Genomic DNA, 20,947 nt, shown 5'->3' on the forward strand with positions numbered 1-20,947 from the left:
GCCAACTTGAAGCCTATGTTCATCCCTTAAAATTTATTGCTTACTCATGTTATTCACCTAGCCCCTAACCTAAACACCTACCATACCCTTTTGATGAAGCAAAATGCATAAAGAAAATGAAGAAAGTATGTGGAACTCAAGAAAGAATGCGAGTGTGCAATTGAAACCAAAGAAAAATTTATCTTTCCAACCCAGCAAATGCAATGAGTTTGGAGGAGAGGACAAAAAGGAAAAAGAAAAGAAGTCCCAAGATAAGTATCATGGAAGCATGCTTAGCAATATAAAAAGCAAAAAGCCTTTCCACTCCATGCAAAATATGTAAAAACAAACTCAGTATACTTGGATTTTATACATACATGCTATCCTCATATTTGTATTCCCTAAAAACCTTTCATTGGCAACCAAGTCATTATCCCTTTAGCCCCATTACAACCCTTTTAAAGACCTTCTGATCTTTTGAAAAAGCACATGCTACACTAGTGGAGATAGGAAATTGAGATATGCCTATGGAGTTGGAATTGAAATACTTCATCTCAAGAGGCAGATTTAGGGGAGTTAGTGTTTCTTAATTCTATCCTGATAAATCGGGTTGTTTATGGCTTATTAATGGTCTTGTATAGAGGAATAATTAGTCGAAACACCATGAAACGAGATGAAGTTCCAAACAGGCAGCTATTAGAACCCTTATGCCTTGAAAGAGGGAAATTGGTATGAAGGTTGGAGGAGTTCAATTCTATGCTTATTAAATTGATGGTTGTATTCCTAAGTATCCCCGGAAATGTGTTTTAAAACAGAGTTTTGCTTTGCTTGAGGACAAGCAAAAGTTTAAGTTTGGAGGTATTTTGATAAACTTGAATTGTATAGATATTTTTAAGCACATTTGTGTTCTATTTCATAGCATTTAGGTAAGTATTTTCATACATAATTTCGTAATTTCTATTGTAAAGCCCTTAATTCCATGTTTTCTACATCATTTTAGGTGTTTGGGTGAAGCTATAGAAATATAGGAGTGTAAGAAAAGCTTGGAGGAGTCAAGAGACAGAGAATTGCTGCTGATGCAAAGTACACGGGTCGCGTAAACCAAGCCCCAAACCCGTGTAAATCTCTGCCAGAAGAAAGCCAAGAGAATCGATGAGAAATACAAGTACACGGGTCGTGTAATGAGACCCGTGTAATCTGCAGGGACCCGTGTAAGTCTCTGCCGAACACAAGCTAGCTTGAAGAAACTTATGGGAACAACAGTACACGGCCCGTGTAGTTGGCACTGACCCGTGTAACTTTTTGTGCCAAAACAAGACCACACGATTCTCCTTCAACAAGTTACATGGCCCTACTTTATGAGACCCGTGCAGTGACACACGGCCGTGTACTATGCTGTAGCCAGTTTTATAACTCGAATTTCCTTCCTGTTTTCGGATAAAAATGAGACTCCTAAGGCCCTTTGGACTCAAAGCAACCTAACCCTAGAGTAACCAATATAAATAGAAAAGAAAAACGTCAAAGGGAGAGGTGGAAAAAAAAGACGACTGTCGCGGGGAGAGCTACTGAAGGTTGCGGCTGTCGGGCTCCGCATCGGTACCAAAAGAAGTTTTCCAGCTGAAGTTTCACAAGATCAAAGCTGCAAACTATCTTTGGCTTCTTCGTTTCATCTCCCTAGATAGATTTCTATCGCTTTATTTCTTTACATGGTTTTCTTTTTACTGTCTTTACTTTTTATCATGATGTTTGCTGAACTCACCATGAGTGAGTAGTTTCCTTATTTTGGATTTAGGAGAGTAATGCTTGTAATTATTATTATAGATGAACATTAAAGTTTTATTTACTGGATTTGAGATTCGTTTCTTGATTTGATTTCATGTGATCCTAATGCATGCTATGTGATGGTACCCTCTTAGACATGATTGTAGATGTTGATTGAAGGACTGAAAGGTGAAGATTAACATTAGAAAATCAAGATCTTGAACCTAGGAATTCTGACCTATACATAGGCTGATACCTTTGTGGAACCTAAAAATTGGTCAAAGGTCTTAAAGGATTTTAATTAATTTGATCACCACGAAAGTAGGGTTTGAATTAATTAAAATACACCCTATATTCCTTGAGAGAGGATTTAGGATAACTTAGGGCTAATTTCCATAAAAGAAAACGAACCTCAATTCAGTAAATAAATGAGATAATATCCCTAATAAAATTCAAGTGTGAAATCTTAACTCCAGAATTGTTCCAAAAATAGATTACTTCATTTTAAGTTTACCATTCTAGTGTTTAAAGTTAACAACTTTACTCCCTAAACATTCGAAAGCCTAGACAATCAAAATTGCTGTGTAGACTGGTACTTGCTAAATAAAAAAATCCTCATGGGAAAGATACTCTACTTATCATTTTATTACTTGTTAGCAATCTGTGCACTTGTGGGGTTGTAAAACCAGGCAAACAACTTCTTTTGGTTTCGATGCGAAGCCCGACAGCCACAGCCTTCAATAGCTCTCCCCGCGACAGTTGTCTTTTTTTCCCACCTCTCCTTTTGACGTTTTTCTTTTCTATTTATATTGATTTCTCTAGGGTTAGGTTGCTCTTAGTCCAAAAGGCCTTAGGAGTCTCATTATTATCCTAAAACAGGGGGGAAATTCGAGTTATAAAATTAGCTGCAGCATAGTACACGGCCCGTGTGTCACTACACGGGTCCCGTAAAGTAGGGCCGTGTAACTTTCTAGAGAAGAATCGCGTGGTCTTATTTTGGCACAGAAAGTTGCATGGGTCTGTGCCAACTCACTATTAGCATAAATATTTCAAAATCTCATCAAAATTATTGGTTATATTTAAATATTAAACCATAATTCCTTTATTGAAAAGATTGAAAATATTATACACATAAATCTTGTCAACTTCTTGAACACATTCACTATGAGCTATAGCACCATATTTTGGCCTTGTGCTACCTCTTGAATTCACAAACAGTTACAAAGTTTTATTATCCAAACTTTGATAGAAGCGACACTACTTCTTGTATTCATATAGGTGAAGTTTAAACAAAGTCACAATTATGGACTTCTTGGTTCGAAACCAAACCCAGTATCCTCATTAAGAGTAATAAATATTCAAGATCTTTTTCTTAAGCTCTACTTAAATTTCTAGTGCACGAAAACTGTCACAAACTATAACTTATTATTACCTTTTAAACCTTTAAAATTGCTAAGCAATAAAAAAAGATAAGGTTCCCATTACTAGTGATAAGTTAGAAAAAAATTTTAGACCTATCGTGCATGTAATGCTACTAATTATATCCCTTGGAAGCCCTTTAGTTAATGGGTCGGCAAGATTATTCTTTGATCTGACATATATAATTGTGATAATACCATCAGAAATTAGTTGTCTAATATACTCATGTTTTAAAGTAATATGTCTAGACTTATCATTACAAATCTTGCTAAATGCTCTAGATATAGTAGCTTCACTATCACAGTGTAAAGAGATTGTTGGCATCGATTATGGCCACAACTTTATATCTAGCAATAAATTTCTCAATCATTCTACCTCTTTGCCTGCTGTTGCTAAAGCAATAAACTTATATTTCATTGTGGAATGGATGATGCATGTCTGTTTCTTAGAAGCCCATGAGATAGCTCCTCCACCTAAAGTGAATATCTAACCAGATGTAGACTTATTATCATTAATACTAGTTATCCAACTGGCATCACCATAACCCTCAAGTGCTAAAGGAAACTTATTGTAAAATAAGGCAAAAAAAACTTTATCCTTTTAAGATAACTAAGAAATCTTCCAATAGCTCTCCAATGATTAGTGCTAAGATTGTGAGTATATCTTGAAATTTTATAAACAGAAAAAGCAATATCTAGCCTAGTATAATACATAGCATACATCAAACTACCAATTGCGCTAGCATAGTCTAATTCACTTATAGATCTTCTCGAATTTTTAATTAATTTGTTAGAAACATCAAAAGGAGTATTAGCTTCTTTAATACCCAAATGATTATATTTGGAAAGAATCTTATCAATACAATGAGATTGACTCAAAGCAAAACCACACTATATTTTTAACTTTGATACCTAAGATAGTATCCACTTCTCCCTTGTCTTTTTATAATCATTCCAAGTGGTGGGTATTTTGCAATCACAGCAGCTGCTTGAAGTTTTTCAAACCCTTCAATTTTCAAATCTTTAAGTGTAGATACTAAAAAAAGTAATTCATCCATTTGATTCATAATAGATTTATTTTCTGACATTTGAAATTCAAAAAACTTCATAGCAGATATGCAACACCCAATTCAGTAAGCAGAAATGATAATTTGTCCTTCTAGTGAGTAAAATTAGTTCCATCAAAATACTCCAGTTTGAAGACATCAGAATTGACAATTTTGTTGAAAGCAAAATCAGAAACACCAATACCAAAAGCCTCCATTGTTATATAATTCCCTTAAAATTGTTAGAAAAATAACAATAACAATAGCAATGGGCTTTAATTGTGCAGTCACTCTCTTCAAGGGAATTATGCCCCCCACTATGTTGCTGTCTGTTAGTTTGAGCAGATCCCTTTAGGATAAACAAAGCCAAAATAGAATTTTGGATAGCAATTTTAGAATTCTCCCAATAACAAATTAAAGAATAATAACGTTGATTATAAGTAAAAGTGAAGAGAAAAGATAAAAGAGAGTGAGATATGAATTTATATTTAAAACTACTGCTATTTATAAAGTATTTACACCTCTTCAAACAGATACAACAGTTCACTTTGTATCTATTAGAATAATTACATCTGTTCACTTGCAACTTTTACAACAAATACAATAATTCACTTCGTATCTCTTAAAAAATTATATCTATTTACTTATACCTCTTAGAATAAAACAATTATATATGTTCATAAATACCTCTTAGAATAGATACCATTATTAGTAATAAACAGTTTCTTTTGATGTCTTTTAATAAACAAACATAACTATTTTGATATAGGACAACTTTTATATCACTAAATATTTATGACAAGATTATTAATAATGATTGATAGTGCAATGCAGCATCACTTGATTATTGAATTTTTAATTTACAATAATGATTTCATTATAACTGTTGATTATTGGGGAGAAATTACTTAGATGTGAAGAAGAAGAGTAGAGATGATAAAATTATTTTGTATGTAACTTTTTTTTTTACCACACACGTAAATTGCAACATATATACTACACACATGTACGATAATAAACCTCACAAAGACCATACTATAAGAGAACGAGGAAAACCTGCGATCGAGGATTTCAACCCTCACTATTAGCTAGGCGATAATCCATGCAAGTTTCTGATCAGAGTAGAGAAGAGAAGCGATATTAATTAGCTTAAGCTGAAGCCACGAAATGGCTGGAAGGTGACCTTTCTTGCAGTGTCTGGTGAAGGGGGAGGGAAAGCGATGCTGGCTTGGGAGGTGGTGGAGGTGATCTTGGTGTTCTTCCATAATTTGTCACCATGGATATGTAATCATTGCATGGATGACTTTGTCCTTGGGCGCATGGAGAAGCAATATTCCCGAGCTGCCCTTTTGGTGTCGCTGGCTTTGGAGGTGGCGGTGGATGATTGGTGGCCCGCCCATAATTGTTGGTTAATTGGTGGGTTGATGGTGATGATATTGGAGGAGGTGGCGGACTCAGGTGCCTCCCATAAGTAGCTAATATTGTTGCTTTGATGATAGAGCAATCTGAAGCACACAGAATTTCAAATTTTTTAAAATAAAATAAAATCAAGAGTAGAGATCTTGCATGAGCATGAGGTTATGTAATTACCTGGTAGAGTTCTTGCATGAGCAGCAGTAATTAGTAGTGCAATAAAAGCAAGAGTAGATGCCAGGAAGAGAGCAGGAGGAGAACCCATCATCGCCATTGGAGTATTATTGCAGCTTGTCATTTCTGAAATTAAAGCATTGGAGTTATGTGCTATTTATAGGCACATTTATGAAGTTGCTATGCAGTAGGGAAGACATCACTTCCTTCTCTTTGTTGCTATTCAATTTGACCTACTAAAAATTAATAATTAAAGACTATTAATTCAACCAATAAAATTTAATTTATTTATATTAAAATTATATCTTAAATTAAAAAATTTTGTGTAATTAAAAAATTTTGTGTTTGAAATATTAATAAGGTCAAATGAAAAATTTATATATAACCAGCCACCATATTATAAATACAAATATGAGAAAATCGACTCGTTCTAGATGAAGAAATTTCAAAATAAAATCGTTATATATATATATATAATAATTTTATTTTAATTATTAATTGTAGTAGTTTTCAAGCTGATATATGGGATTTTTTTTTTATTTTCTCTTCCTAATTTTAATTTTTAGAATGATTTTGAATGAATTAGTTATTTTATGAGCTCAGTGAAATTAAAGTGATTAACTTATATATACTCTGTTAAATTTATAAAATGAGTTTAATAATTATATGAATTTCACTAATTTTATTATATATATATTATATTTTAAATTTAAGATAAATTAAATTTAAATAAAAAAATTTTACAAAAATATTAATAAGATGCTATATATATTATTAATTTATTAGTGCATCCAAAATTCTGAATTTTTGTTTTTAATGGTAATATAGTAATATTTCACATTATTTTTTTTATAATAAATTATTCACATTAAAATTAATTAGCAAATGGGTAAACCATTGAATAATTGAACCTCAAATTGAAGACGCGTGGCTTAAGTTATATATGATAAAATAAGTCTTGAGTGGGTTTAACAGTTGATAGTAACCTTGCCATGATTAATATCTCCACTATCATTAAAAAAAAAAAAAAAGCCTTCCCCTTTTGATTAAATTATAGTTACAATATTAAGGGACTGTTTGCCTTATCGGTTGAATGCACTAATGGAGTTAATAATTATTAATAATTATAATTAATATATTTTAAATATTTAAAAAATTATATTTAATTATTATTATTAAAATATAAAATGATTAATAAGAGTTTATACTATTTTATTTATTTTAATTAATAATTTATATAAAAATATATATTTATTAATAATTTACATTATTTAAAATTTGATATGTTAAAAAATAAATAAATAAAATAAGGCATATTAGTGGGCTTACATCATCCCCACAAGTGCTTCTTTCATAAAATGGAAACATAAACTTTTACAAAGTAAACAGCAATATTAACAGAAAGCAAACACGTTTGCCACTTCCAACGTTTAGAATGTGCTAAATGTGTTCGACCAAAGTCCTCTCCCTCTATCCGAATGATGGTTAAAATATAATTATTAGAATAAAAATTAATTATAATCAATATATATATGCATCATCTTTTTTAGTGAATAATTTGTAAATTCTATTATAATTTTTCAATGAGATTGATGGCATGCTCTGGCCTTGTATTGGGGAAGTTTTATTTATTAATATAACTAAAATTATTAAGAAAAATTAGAGAAATAAAAAAGAATATTAAGTTTTATATAATTTATAATTTTAATTATCATGCGTATATAAATTAAAATTATACAATATATTTAAATATTACATAAAAATATGTGTACAAAATTAATTTTTCATTTAGTATAAATATAAGTTGGATTTTTATCAAAATTAAATTAAAATAATAAAAATAAATTTAATTCAATATGATTTAATTTTAAAATTATTTATTTTTATAATAAGAGATATTGGCTAATTATTACTTAGCCTTTATTAAATAAAATAATGTTTTAAAAATAGATAATTATATTACTTTAATTTTTTTATAATTAAATAACTCAATTTAATTTGAAATTGGAGAAATCAAACTTATTCAGTTTGGTTTGGAGAAATCCTCAAATGCATCAAGTATAAACTAATTTGGTTAAATTGTCATTTATTTCACTAATTAAGAAGGTGATAAAATTAAGTTTTAGAAATAAAATTGAGTTTTAAAAAATTGTACATGGTTAGTATTTAATAAAAATAAAAGTAAAATTAGAAAAAAATAATTAATATTGTTCAATTTTTTCAAAATAATAGATAATTTTAAACAAAATAAATTTTAAAAAATGACAGATAAAAATAGACAAAGAAAATATGTTATTTTCATCATATTGGTATTTTATTTTTAAATGAGAGTGCAATATGCTACATAAATTTTCTCTCAGATGAAAGGTTAAAATTTAATAATTACTAAATTAGGCTCATAGAAAGAAAGACTTAGGAGTAACCCAATAATAAGTACCATCAAGCCATCAAGTGAAGCATGCTCCCCACCTTCGGCCCCATTGAGAAAATTTTCTTTAGATCCAGTTAATCATGAATTCAAGAGAGTAACAAATGAAATTTATGTATTCAATAGATAGGTGGCACCATACATCTTATGTCTCTACTTAAGAAGAATCCAAGCTGCATTTCCATTTACCCACATAATAAGAAAAGACAATATTGGCACATCATAGCACTCAATCCCTCTACAATTCCTGCACATTGTTGATAGCAAAGCAATCAATGAACGAAATCCACATTAATTCTAATTTTTCAAGCTAGTGCTTTCTTGCTTTCACCCAATTGAATGTATCTGATATACAAGAAGCAAACTGCGCCCATCTTTGTCATCCTCAATAATAATACTCACTTGGTGCCTTTGAATTGATTAAAAAGATTTACAAATCATCAAAAACTGGGGCTGCATTTCAGGTCCTCTCTAGCTTCATTTCCACCGATCGGAGACTATCCACCCATATCAACTGCATCTAGAGATATTTTCTTGCAAGGGCGCGAACTTTAGTGTCAAAATGGGATGAAGTAATGCGAGAACCAGGTAAGTAGAGGGGATTAAGAAGAATCTGCAGAATTCCCAATACAATTTATGAGGCCATGTTAGTCAATAATCAACCACTTCATGGAGAAGGAACAAAAGATTATTCAATAGAAAATTCTTAAGAGTACGAAGGTGATTCAAGAACTTAAGCAACAAAATGAAGCTAATCAATGAACAAAATGGCAGGGTAACTTCCTCAGAACGTTTCACAGATCACAATCATAAGGCGCCAAGGTGGCAGGCAGGGGCAATCATCATGAAGAATAAAAATTAAAAAGTTAAGAATGGAATATATTTTATTCAGAGTTAATTTTTGACACACTACGGATTTAGGTTTGCTTATGAAGTTGAGATAACTTAGATTTGAGTTGATTCCAGAAACAATCGAATAACGGCATTTCTTGGTTGCAGATTATCTTCTTGCCTTATTGGATAGCAAAATAAGTAAGAAAACTTCAAGCATATGCAGAAAATAACGTTGGTCTAGCACACGCATGCATGCATACAGATTGCAGATCAAATATGCCAATCACACTTGTTTATTTCGCCACATAGAAAACAAGATCACCAAAAAGAGCAAAAAAGGATCATACTATCATACTAACAATATGAAATTTGCCTTCACGCCATTTAAATATTCCAGCTTATTGCTTGTTAGATATACAATGACACCAGAAAGTAAATATATCTATTAGAAAGAACACATTACATGTAATTTATTTATTTATTTTTGGGGGGAGAGGTGGGCAGGCAGGGCCCCGCAGGGGAAGGAAGTCATGTACCTTTATATATAGCTCATGAACCTCCTGAAAAAAGCTCTTGATTCCATCATCATTGTGAGGATTGTGAAGTAGCATAAATCGTGTATGTATGAGAAGTCAAAGAAAATATCAAATAGGCCTATTATGTCAACAGAAAATCGCACGCCGAAGCAACCATGCCTTCAATAGCTAAGAGCAAGGAAATTTTGACAATATAAGAAATCACATGACTCCATTATCAAGTTATCTGATGTCTGCTTTATGGTAACAGTAGCACTACCACAGCAACAATAAAAACAACCAAGCGTTAATCCTAAACAGTGGCACTACCACAGCAAAGAGAAATTAATTTTAAAAAAATTAATATTATTTCAATTTACAAATTTTCATATTTCACAGAGTTTAAACCCACCACAGCACACATAAAACAGAAAATTGCAAAACCATACCATTAAGTAGAACAGAATACAATAAGAATGATACTAGCCTCAAAAATTCACAGTATGCTTACTAGCGAACATGCCATTACAGACAAAAGATGCCTATGCACAATGTTGAGAGTAGATAAAAATATGAAGGCCACCATGTGAATAACCAATTACTGGTCATGATCCAGAACTTCAGCATATTTCATCACCAACAATATGCAACAATGCCGAATTCTCCTACTCCTAATGAGAGTTTTGATTGACGGTCACATTTACTTATCTTGAAACCAAGGAGCATTTTAAGCATCCAAAGTCCAAAGATGTACTTTACAAGTTATATTTATGGAGATAATCCAGTATATCCTTTTGCTTGTGTCATGATAAATCACATTTTTGTCAACAAAAAAGAAATTAAGAACATCTAGTTTAATTTGAGTGATTTGCTTTATTAGGGAAATCACAAAAAAAAAAAGGATATTACCAGCTGTAACATAAACTGATACCGCCAGATCATTAAAGTTGTCAATCGCTTTCAAGAACCTGAGACAAAGATGCAATCAAGAAAATGATTGGGGGCCTGTCACAACAATCAAGAAAAGGAAAAGAGGAAAAAGCAGAGAGAGAAAGAAAAAGAGATAGTAATAATACAAATGAATTAGCATATATATTGCAAGCTTTAGAGATTACATGGCACTAGTGGTCCATGCCAGGTCCTGAACAATATCCAGAGCTGCATGCAATACAAATTGATGCAGCTGAGCAGCATCTTCTCTCTGTCATCATGTAATAAGATGAGCAATGAGGGTTTACACAACCAGTTAGTTCATTAAGCCATCAAAGTATGATTATAACACAACCAAAGGAAGTGGAAGCCAACAACCATAGTGAATAGAGGATGCAAAAAAAGAAGCCGGCATAGACAATCACTTCCACACATATCATCAACTTGACTACAACAATGCACCAATAGAAACTTCTTTTTCATTTCCTTTACCGTATTCTGCTGTATACTCTTTACATTATATTGGAAAAGCAGTTTCACAAAACAAATATATTTTAGCACCTTGTTCACAAGCCTAAACTTATGCAGAATCCAGTAAACCTTCTAGGACTAGATCACTGATGGATGAAACAACAGCATTGGAGTGTTGATGCAACAATTATTTCAATTCCACATTCCAATTTATTTCCAAACAAATCACAAGACCAACGAAACAAACTTCCTAACAGTCCGCTACTGAACCAGCCCAATAGCCTCATCCCCAGATTTCTAGGTTTTTGATTGGAGATAGAATTGTAGTTATATTACACTAGGCATAGTTCAGAGGCAAATCTGTTTTGATTGAAAAAATTATATTGCTTGGGCATCCTCCATTATCAGTCTATTCAGTCTACACCACAAATCAAAATGAAAATGAAAGAGATCACCATTTCCCTCTGAAATGCACCATCTAAAGAGCCAAAAAAAAACCCATTAACCACCTCGAAGATTAGAAATCCCAATCAAACAAAAGCAATGAATAGCAGAGATTTAGAAGAGATAAGAAAAGAGATGATACTTTAGTGGCAGATCCAACTTCAGCTTCATATATAGGGATATCGTTCCTGCTCACTATGATAAAACAGGCTGTGGTTGCCATCTCTGCACTACCCAAGAAAGACAAACTCAAATTTCAATACATGAATAGGGAAAAGAAAGATATCGCAATTGAGGCAAAACCCACCTTGTAATGCAGATGCCTTCGTTGCTTGCAAAGTCTCCGGTCTGCACCAAAACGACTTGAACGATAATGGTGATCATTCGGCTTCCTCCTTCGAATCTCGACAGTTAGCCGAAGATTTGTTCTAATTTGGGCTTGGGCCTCGGCCTACGAAGTCATCTGAGGCCTGAATGAACGGCCCAGATTGAGAACCCAGTAGGCAGTAGCGTCCACATGTCGGCACCGGTTCAACGCGCTGCCCGGAGGAGATGGAAACGAAACCTAGCTAGTAAGGAGGAACTGGCAAGAAAGTGAAGGAAAGTAGTAGAACTGTCAGGTACAAAATGGGAAGCGAGGCAAAGAGCAATGGCAGCAGTGGAGGAGGAGGATTCAGGTCAAAAATAGATAATTTCTTGTACAGTGGAGACAAGAAGCATGTCTTGGCTGGTATCGCCATCATCAGTGTTGCTTTTGGCGTCCCCTGGTACCTCATGAGCCGAGGTTCTTTTCTCTGCTTTGATTACTATTCTCTAAGTCTCTTGGATTCTATGCATATATGTAATGTGTTTAAGTGGGTTGCATTGCTGATTTTCTTTAGATTTTTGTTGAATTTATCGTCTACAATTGTACGGAATTTAGTATGAATTGTGCATAAGTGGACAAAGGTTTGAACTTTAATTTGGCTTCTTTATTTTTTGCTTTTCCATATTTGTATTGAATCAATGTGAAAATGGTGGGCGGGAAGCATTATTTGGTGAATCTACCTGGGACAGCGAATGGTAGGAGGAACTGGGAATAAGAACTATGTTTGATAGTGATTTTTAGCTTCTTTGATTTTCGGAATAGAGGACCCTATGTTTTGTTCTTAAGATTTAATAGAGAGTAGAATGCTTCTGTGCATTGATCCGAGGGGAGAAAGAACTTAGAAAGGTAAATTATTTTCCTTTCACTACTTGGTCTAAAGCCAATCTTCATAGTAGAGAACATCAATTGATCAAACAGTTCTTTGTTTATAGAAATTTTTGGAAGTAATTGAAAATCTTTTTTCTGTTTCAACGAGTTTCTGGCAAATGAGTCATTTGGTATGCGAGCATTACATCAGTTGAGATCCTCTTTTGCCCATAATATAATGGAAGTGAATATGGATTCACTAAAAGGGTTGTAAGTACATGCTATATCATTTTTAGATAGTCAGAAATTGATGTAATTAAGCTTCAAAAAAGTGATAAATGGAAGATGCCCTTGATGATTAATGTATAATTCAAATTTTACACAGTTCAACTAGAAGACACCATTTTTAAGCAGAAATACTTCTATTAAAATGTTTACAATGTGTCACTGAATGAGTTATATGTTTTATTTCTGTTTTATTTCTGTCATAAGGACAACCATCAATGTCTAAATTTCGGTTCCATATTTCCTTGTTTTCATGTAAGGTATTGCTATAGTGAGGTTGTAGTGATAATGTAGAGATTCTAATATCATATTTCTTTAATATTCAGTGCACTGTTTTCTTGCAGCAGTAATGATGAAATCTGTTGCATCATTGATCAGCCATATTCAACCTGTAATAATGCATTCATCTAAATATTTTGAGTTTTCTCTGCTTGATGACAATGTTAATTTTTTTTTTCTTTTACTCATTCCTGTGCATTTCTCTTAGCTAATTGTCATTAGATAATTCAGTTTGGTTATTGTGAAAAAGAATGGTAATTCTGTGGCATGAGCCTCATTACTGCTATATTTTCTTGGATTATGGGAAATTATTACGTATCAATTATTCCAGAGTTTTTACTCTAGCATAAAAAGAATAGATAACTATACCTGTGGTTTGTGTTCCAGGTCTCCTACTGAATAGTGATGTTCAACTGGCAGTCACATAAATCTATATATTGAAGTGATCAAGTATATACATGTGTGTGTGTGTGTGTGCGTGCGCGCAATTGACCAATTATATATAACAATTTTCCCTATTGCAGGAACAAAACATCAGTCCCACCAAGATTACTTGGAAAGAGCCGATAAAGCACGAAGTGAAAGACTTTCCTCTAGTTCTGCACGATGAGCTTTGCAGACTCTTGAAGGGATCGATAACCAGTGAGAATTTTACAGTTAAAAGTATAATTAAGGGCCCCTTGTTATTGAGCACACTTCCCTTCGCCTTTTATGTGCCAAAACTAGTTGACAGCCTTGATCAGGGTGATTTTCTTTCCTATGTTATTTAGATGCACATATGATTTTCGGTTGAGAAGTTGAAATATTTGAGAATGAGAAGTCTAGTTAGAAACTCCATCAGAAAATTTTCTTCTGGCAATTAGATAGTACACATTCGCTGAATGGAAATAAGTATGGTTTGTGTTGGAGATGAGTTGACATGATGATCTAGTGATCTCAATGTTCTACAAATGGTGTTCTTGTGTTTATCCATATGTGCCAACTCTATTTATCTAGATTTTGCTTCTGAGACTTCCATTTGGAACAAATGAACTACAATTATACTTAATTTCCAAGTGAATTCTAATTAGAATTCTTATTTTATAGTGACGTAAAATATGAAATTCAATTGAATTTCATGTAATTGGGGTTTGAAACAAATCTAAAATTGAATTTAATTGCAATTATTTTCTAAAATTGAATTTAATTGCAAGTACATAATAAAATAATAAAATTGATTCTAAGAATTAGACTTAAGAAAAATCTTCTCGATTTTGGTTTTGATTTTGGTTCAATTCAATTCAATTCATCCAATTTGATCAAATCTGACAATAAAATTTTTTTTTTAATTTTACTTTTTTTTAAGTAAAAAAAATCTAAATCTTGATTCAGAAATGAACCACATCGGTCAAATTTCAATCTAATCCGCTTCAAGACAATTGTGGTCAAATTCGAGTTTGACTGGTTCTAGTCTAAACCTGGACCGCGCCAATGTCTACGTCGGAGTCTTAGTTTTATGATTTTTCAATGCAACTTCATTTCAGATGAACACTAATCCAAACAGAGCCTTAAAAAATTGACCTAACAAAGAGTCACCTTTGCATTATATAGCTTTCATTTCATATAAGAGTACAGAAGCAATTAATAGAAGCAATTGGTTAAGTATAATCTTCACGTCTACTTGCAATTTCCTAATAAATCTACAGCGGCATAAGTCTTCTGTACTTGAAGAACCATACAAATGCACAAAAAATGGTGATTCCAGTTACTCCAGTAATAACAAGGACCCACTTAAATGCGCCTGGGTCATCAAACATTGGTATAGCAAAATTCATGCCAAAGATACCTGCTACTACTCCAAAGATGGCTACAACAAAGGTTGCTGTTGTGAGTAGAAGCTCGAACTGGATGAGTTGGTTTCGGACATTATCCTGCGATAAAAAATTTTCAACGTCATACAATTGACGAAATCATAAAGCAAAGAGAATATAGTGTAAAATCTTTATTTTCTGCTATGCAAAAGGATCGATCATTTGAAAGCAGCTGAACAAATTGCCCTCCCCTTTGAATGAAAGTAGTATTGATAGCTTGAATGATTATTTTAAAAATAGCTATAGGAGCCTTAGATCTTCTGTAATTCGGTCATTGCTATATAATGTGCAACTACAAGTAGCTACTTCCTGTCATTTCTTCCATGCATCATTCTCACTGATTGTGCCACTGCTTAATAATTTAGTAGTTCCTACATCACTAGGATAAATTGAGATGCATGTATTAAGGAAACAGGAGGAAATGGAAGAGGGATGTGTACCAGCTGTATGTTGATGAAATCCTCTGTGTCGTCAATATACTCCTTCAACTGAAAAAAGCAACATGAGATATATTAATTGTTTCCACCCTATACAAGAAATGATAAATTGTAACTAAATATAATAACTGCTGTTTTTACCGATGTCAACTTGTTTAGGGTGCTATCAATGACAACAAAGTATGCCTCCAGCAACATCTCCAATTGTTCTATACTCTCTGTAGCACTTTCTGAACTCCTCATGCTCTCATGCCGACTCCTTGCAATGCTCAAGCTTTTCTCAAGCCTCCGGGACTCGGGGGGTGAGGAAACAGGAGAAACTGGGGCAGAAGCAGATAGGCCACCATCATTTGATCTAAATCCCATCAAAGACTGATCACCATAGAATGATGACTCCATCCGCCCTTTCTTTTCAGTAAGGTACATTTCAGCCATATCTCCATCATCATCCATGAGCTGCTCTATCTCATCCCTAACCTAGATGATACAAATGCAGAGGAGTAAGAATGGGGGGGGTGGTGTGTTGGGGGGGGTTGGGATGGGGTGTGGGGGTGGTTTGTGGTGTGGTGGGTGGGGGGAGTTGGGGCTGAAGGTACTACCAAAAGTTATTTGCAGATAAAGGAAACAGAAATTGCAGAACACCATACCTTCTGAACTCTCCGGGTCAAGGCAACGAGTCTGCTCTTCAATCGGCGCACACGTTCCAAGTTTAATGTACTGATCTTCGATGTCAGTTCATCTAGTAATGGGTATGCTTCAATTTCTAGTTCTGCTGCCTTTGGAAGTAGCAAAGGTTCAGTGACTACTAACTTGCTCACGTAAAGAAATTTAACCAGATAAACACTAAAATTAATATAGCTCAGAGCTTGCCATAATTGATCATCCAATAACTATAAATGAAACAAGAAAATTGTTCAAAATACCCTACAGAAGTATATTTGTCTAGAGCAAACAACAATGCAATGGATCAGAACGAAAGCAAATCCAGATATATTTCTCTGACACTCTGTTCAGTGAAGCAATTTCAATAAACTAATAAAATTATGAAACTTGTAGTAGTGTTGAAGACAAGCTTCAGATTCAGTCAATTACTGCTGAAGACCTGAAGTCAACAGACTTAAACTGGAAACAGAACTCATTTAACTTACCTCATGTACAAAAGAGTAAGGCAAATATAACCATTACAATAGAAACGTCAGAGTACTTAAATGTGTTGGTTGTTCATTTTCCCTCTAACACAAAGATAATGTGAGCTAAAAGTTAAAAAGTCATTGGCAAAGTATGATCAATCAACAATCCAAATCATGATATATGTAACTAGAGGAAGACCTAAAGGGTTGGTTGCTATACTAGAATGGTTCATTTTTATGTGTTGTTTATGCTGCAAACTCTAACTGATTAAGACTGAACATTTCTGGAGATGAGTTAATATCAACCTTAGGAAAACATGGAACAAAAAGTTACAAGGACATCACTGGTCTGTTCTAATATTTCACTAAGACAGACAAAGCTGTCTACATAATAACTTGAAAATTTCTTACATTAACACTTCTACATCTTTACTGGCTGGGTTTGAGCTGGGTTCTAAAGAGTAAAACTTTTTTTTTCCTTGTAAAATATTCACTTTAAAATACTATTAAGCACCTATGTTTTAGATGAATTTAATAAATAAGGTGTGCTTCAAGCCCTGATATCAGGGGCAGAACCACTAAAAGACCAGAGGGGGCCATGGCACCCCCAAACTTGGTCAATCTTCCTTATTTAAAATGTATAGTTATTGAATTAATTATTTAATTTTCATACAGTTGGCTCTCTCGAATCTTTTTAATAATAGTCAAACTTGCTGTATAAATTTCAGTGTTTAATTTTAAGAATCAATTTCCTTCATGAGCTAGCTATTTAAAAAAATGAATTTTAAAACAACAATAATGATATAATAATGTTTTACAAGTAATAAAAATTCACTATGATAAATCTTTGATGAATTTATATTCAATTTTATTAATTTTTTAAATTAAATTTTGTATTCAGTTAAACACTCACTCCAATTATGCAACTTCATTAAATTCTACCTATCTAATTTCATTCAATTTATATACTCAACTCAACTCAGCCTTTATCTCAAAAATTTGGGGTCGGCTATATGGATTCGCTTTCTCCACTCTAAACGATTTTGAGTTAAATCCTCAGAAATGTGTAATTCATGCAATTTATATACTGCAATGAATTTGTGTATAATCTTGTCATACAAATTCTTGTAAATGTTTTAATTTAGTAGAATATATTAAACAAAAGTTTAGTGCAATGTGATATTTGAAAAGAAAATTCTTTATCAATTATATGTAGTACTAATAGCAAAAATATTTAAATAGACCTTAAAATTATACATTAAAAATTATTTTTTCCCCACTAATACATATTGTGAGAGTTTTGCAAATAGATTTGTTTGTTAAATCAATATCTACATTAAGTTAAAAATATTTCCATAATATCAATATTCGATTTTGGCCCTCTCAAGATAAAATGCTACTGGAAATAAGCATTGAATCCACAAAAGAATATTCATGCAATCACTATGATCTTAGAATAAACTTGGAAAACTAATATATCTAGTCAACCTAGATTTTGAATTTGCGGTGTTGAGAGAATTAAGAATGATAGCTTTTTAATTTTCCATTAAATCCCTAAACTTGAAAAGACTTTATAAGCCAACTAAGGAAAAACCATCTTAACGAGCTATCGAATTGCTGCCATACCCATGTAAAAGACAACACAACATCAACAAGGTAATAAGTTTCCAATAGCTACACATGGTCCCATCAAAGTAGGATATGGAGGGAGAAAATGAAGATAGTTCTACCCATATTTTTGCATGAAATGGTTCCTCTCAAAACTTGAACCTGCATCCTCATAGTTGTAAGTCCAAGACATTCATTATTACACCAAGCAATGGTCCTTAGGTTTCCATGTGTTCAAAAGGTATATTAGCAATCAAATAATCAGCAATAGTAGCAAACAAGTGATGAGGGGCATACAAGGTGGTTTGCTGGAAGGGGAATTTCAACAACATGGAACTCAGACAAATGGCTAGAATCGATAAATAACTACTCAGACAAATGGCTAGAATCGATAAATAACAAGCTAACTTACAGTTTTCTTTAAAAAAAAAAATAACATAAAATCTGACTACAAGGTTAGAGTAGAGACAAGTACAAAACTCAGAAAATACAGCCATGTCCTTGTGTTCCAAGATATGCAGATTATACAAATCTAATATACAAACACGCAGCTACACCTGATACATTCATATTCCCTGAGATCAATGAGAGTATAAAACTACAAAGAAAAACAAGAAAAACAAGACAAACCTTCTAGCATTCAGAAATTATATGCATCATTCCTAATTCAACTAAATTATGGTTGGATGGTCCACTGGACTGGAAGAGATAAATCACAAAAATAGTAGCAACAAATATGTTTCAAAAGGTTTGCACCATTAAAATTAATCATACTATAGATTTAAGTTCACTTTTACACACCTGAGAGTCAAGGAAAGTACAGGCAGCTTCCAAAGCAACTTCAAGAGCCCTAAATTCGAAGGGCAAATAATCAGGGGATGGGTTCCCATAGACATAGTCAAAATTCCTACTTCTCCTTCTATTCAAGTCAGCACCTTCTGACTGCCAAACCTCCCCTACTCCAGCTGTTTGCAACCGCCTTTGTAGCTCCACCACATACTGCAATACATAACTATCAAGGGAATTCAGTAGCAGAACCTCGTCAGCCGTAATAATACATCGAATCTGCTCCAAATTTACAACTATGGCCTTCTCTCTACCAAGAATTGTTGAAGGGTAAACAAACAGAGGATCAAGCAAACGTAGATCACGAGCAGGTAGATCACAACGACGCATCATAGTGAACTTGTCAACCTCAATAACCTGAGAGTTCCCAAAAGAATCAACACGAATCCAAGACCGCAGTCCTTGGCCACGCTTCTTCAAACCCAAAACATCAACAGCTTGAAAAGGTTGGCGTCCAGAGGCAGATGCTCTATAAGAAGCATCTCTTAGATTTATAGCAGACGCAGGTTTTGGTGGGTAAGATGCATCTCTTAGATTTATAGCAGACGCAGGATTTGGTGGGTAAGAAGCATCTCTTAGATTTATAGCAGACGCAGGTTTTGGTGGAAGCAGGCGCTCTTTGAGATCCGCCATTAATAACAAGAATCTCCAATTGCTGACACGCATAATGCAAACAATACTATTAGCATAAACAATAATATATATGGTGCAAAAGGGATTCATCTACTAGGGCTCTCATGAAGAGAATTAACGCATTCTGAAAATTAGCATACCATAATACTTATCAAACTCAGCATTAACACACCATAGTGTCAAAAACCTGCGCTTAACTGAGCAAAAAACATGATTTCCCAATTACCCAGATGCAAAGTCGATCAAATTGAGTCCCAAATTCGCAGAATGACGATTTAAAAGAGTAAGGGGAAAAAATTACCTCCAATTCTGATGAAGAAATCAGGGTGGGTCCTTCCGAGAAGAAGCAGCAGCAAAATGGGAAATCGAATAACAGCAGTCAAAGTTCTTTGGCCGATTAAGCAAAACTGTAGCTATGAATCAAAATTTTTTAAAAATTAATTAACCAAACCAAAGACTATGAGAGAAGAGATAAAGAAAATCATAGATTTGAGAGAGGATCAGAGAGAGCACCTGTAAGAGAAATTGGAGCGGTGCAGCGTAGAGAAATTTTCAAATGATTGGCTGAGAAGTGAAAAGGGAGAAAGAATTTAATCAAATATTGATGATTATTTTTGGAATATGATATTTAAATTAATAATATTTTAATATTTAAAAATTATAAGAGCAGCGCGTGAGGTTGGTTTGTCTCTCTCGGTTTTTATTTTGGGAAGCTGTTGAGGCACGGTTGCTTTAGCTGGCACAGTTAAGATCAGACCCAAATCCCTCTTTTGCAATTAATTTAAAGGGTTTCGACAAAAAAAATAATAACAATAATAATAATTTAAAGGGTGAATTTTTTTTTCCTGTATTATAATATAATTAACACTTGAATTTATATATTTAAAAATAAAAAATATTTTTAATTTTATTTTTTTTATAAAAATTTTAAAAATGAGTGAGTACTAAAATTTAAATTTATCAAAATGAGTGGTGGAGTAACCGAATCAAGAAAGATTAGGCTTTAATTTTATTATTATATAACTAAATAATTGTTTGTATTTTTATGCATAGTTAATAATAATTTTAATTTATATTTTAAATTTTAATATATAAAAATAAAATTATATTTTTAATAAAAATTTTATAATAAAATAATATGATATTTTGAAAATATCCTCTTAAAGAAATACAATATATTCAAATATTAATTTCTATTTAGTAATATTAATATGATTTTAAAAATAATATTAATAATCTTAAAAACATAAAAGTGGTGAAAAGTGAGAAGAAAAGGAAACAAATTATATGAA

The 20,947-nt window shown here is 32.9% G+C and overlaps 4 protein-coding genes across 9 annotated transcripts; 1 reads left to right on the top strand and 3 right to left on the bottom strand.

Moving 5' to 3' along the window:
- Positions 1-5,184: 5,184 nt before the first annotated feature.
- LOC110672673 (hydroxyproline-rich systemin-like) lies at positions 5,185-5,937 on the bottom strand. Its single transcript, XM_021835511.2, has 2 exons — positions 5,795-5,937; positions 5,185-5,709 (listed from the first exon to the last, which is right to left on the bottom strand). Exons 1-2 carry the CDS (start codon positions 5,913-5,915, stop codon positions 5,354-5,356), a joined length of 477 nt encoding a protein of 158 aa, XP_021691203.2. The 5' UTR covers positions 5,916-5,937; the 3' UTR covers positions 5,185-5,353.
- A 2,377-nt stretch (positions 5,938-8,314) lies between these two features.
- LOC110672666 (transport protein particle 20 kDa subunit) lies at positions 8,315-11,880 on the bottom strand. 3 transcript variants are annotated; one of them, XR_009149527.1, is made up of 7 exons: positions 11,721-11,867; positions 11,556-11,638; positions 10,684-10,769; positions 10,472-10,536; positions 9,590-9,672; positions 8,622-8,832; positions 8,315-8,466 (listed from the first exon to the last, which is right to left on the bottom strand). XR_009149527.1 is itself a non-coding variant. In XM_058148711.1 (6 exons), the coding sequence occupies exons 2-6, from the start codon at positions 11,634-11,636 to the stop codon at positions 8,740-8,742; spliced, it is 408 nt and encodes a 135-aa protein (XP_058004694.1). In that variant the 5' UTR covers positions 11,637-11,638; positions 11,721-11,867; the 3' UTR covers positions 8,315-8,739. The 3 variants fall into 3 exon arrangements, 1 of the variants encoding a protein (XP_058004694.1); XM_058148711.1 differs by having other exon boundaries at positions 8,315-8,832; XR_009149528.1 differs by lacking the exon at positions 8,315-8,466 and having other exon boundaries at positions 8,758-8,832; positions 9,590-9,757; positions 10,478-10,536; positions 11,721-11,880.
- Positions 11,881-11,942: 62 nt separating this feature from the next.
- LOC110672667 (uncharacterized) lies at positions 11,943-14,146 on the top strand. The gene is made up of 2 exons (XM_021835504.2): positions 11,943-12,197; positions 13,676-14,146. The coding sequence occupies exons 1-2, from the start codon at positions 12,041-12,043 to the stop codon at positions 13,759-13,761; spliced, it is 243 nt and encodes an 80-aa protein (XP_021691196.2). The 5' UTR covers positions 11,943-12,040; the 3' UTR covers positions 13,762-14,146.
- Positions 14,147-14,706: 560 nt separating this feature from the next.
- LOC110672665 (magnesium transporter MRS2-1) lies at positions 14,707-20,329 on the bottom strand. 4 transcript variants are annotated; one of them, XM_021835499.2, is made up of 7 exons: positions 20,169-20,329; positions 19,957-20,068; positions 18,978-19,677; positions 16,086-16,214; positions 15,580-15,915; positions 15,442-15,489; positions 14,707-15,061 (listed from the first exon to the last, which is right to left on the bottom strand). In XM_021835499.2, exons 3-7 carry the CDS (start codon positions 19,653-19,655, stop codon positions 14,831-14,833), a joined length of 1,422 nt encoding a protein of 473 aa, XP_021691191.2. In that variant the 5' UTR covers positions 19,656-19,677; positions 19,957-20,068; positions 20,169-20,329; the 3' UTR covers positions 14,707-14,830. The 4 variants fall into 4 exon arrangements, with proteins under 4 accessions (XP_021691191.2, XP_021691188.2, XP_021691192.2 ...); XM_021835496.2 differs by having other exon boundaries at positions 18,978-19,852; XM_021835500.2 differs by having other exon boundaries at positions 19,957-20,062; positions 20,169-20,288.
- Between the last annotated feature and the right edge of the window lie 618 nt (positions 20,330-20,947).

This window comes from Hevea brasiliensis, chromosome 6 (assembly GCF_030052815.1).
Source record: "Hevea brasiliensis isolate MT/VB/25A 57/8 chromosome 6, ASM3005281v1, whole genome shotgun sequence".
Classification (NCBI taxonomy): Eukaryota; Viridiplantae; Streptophyta; class Magnoliopsida; order Malpighiales; family Euphorbiaceae; genus Hevea; species Hevea brasiliensis.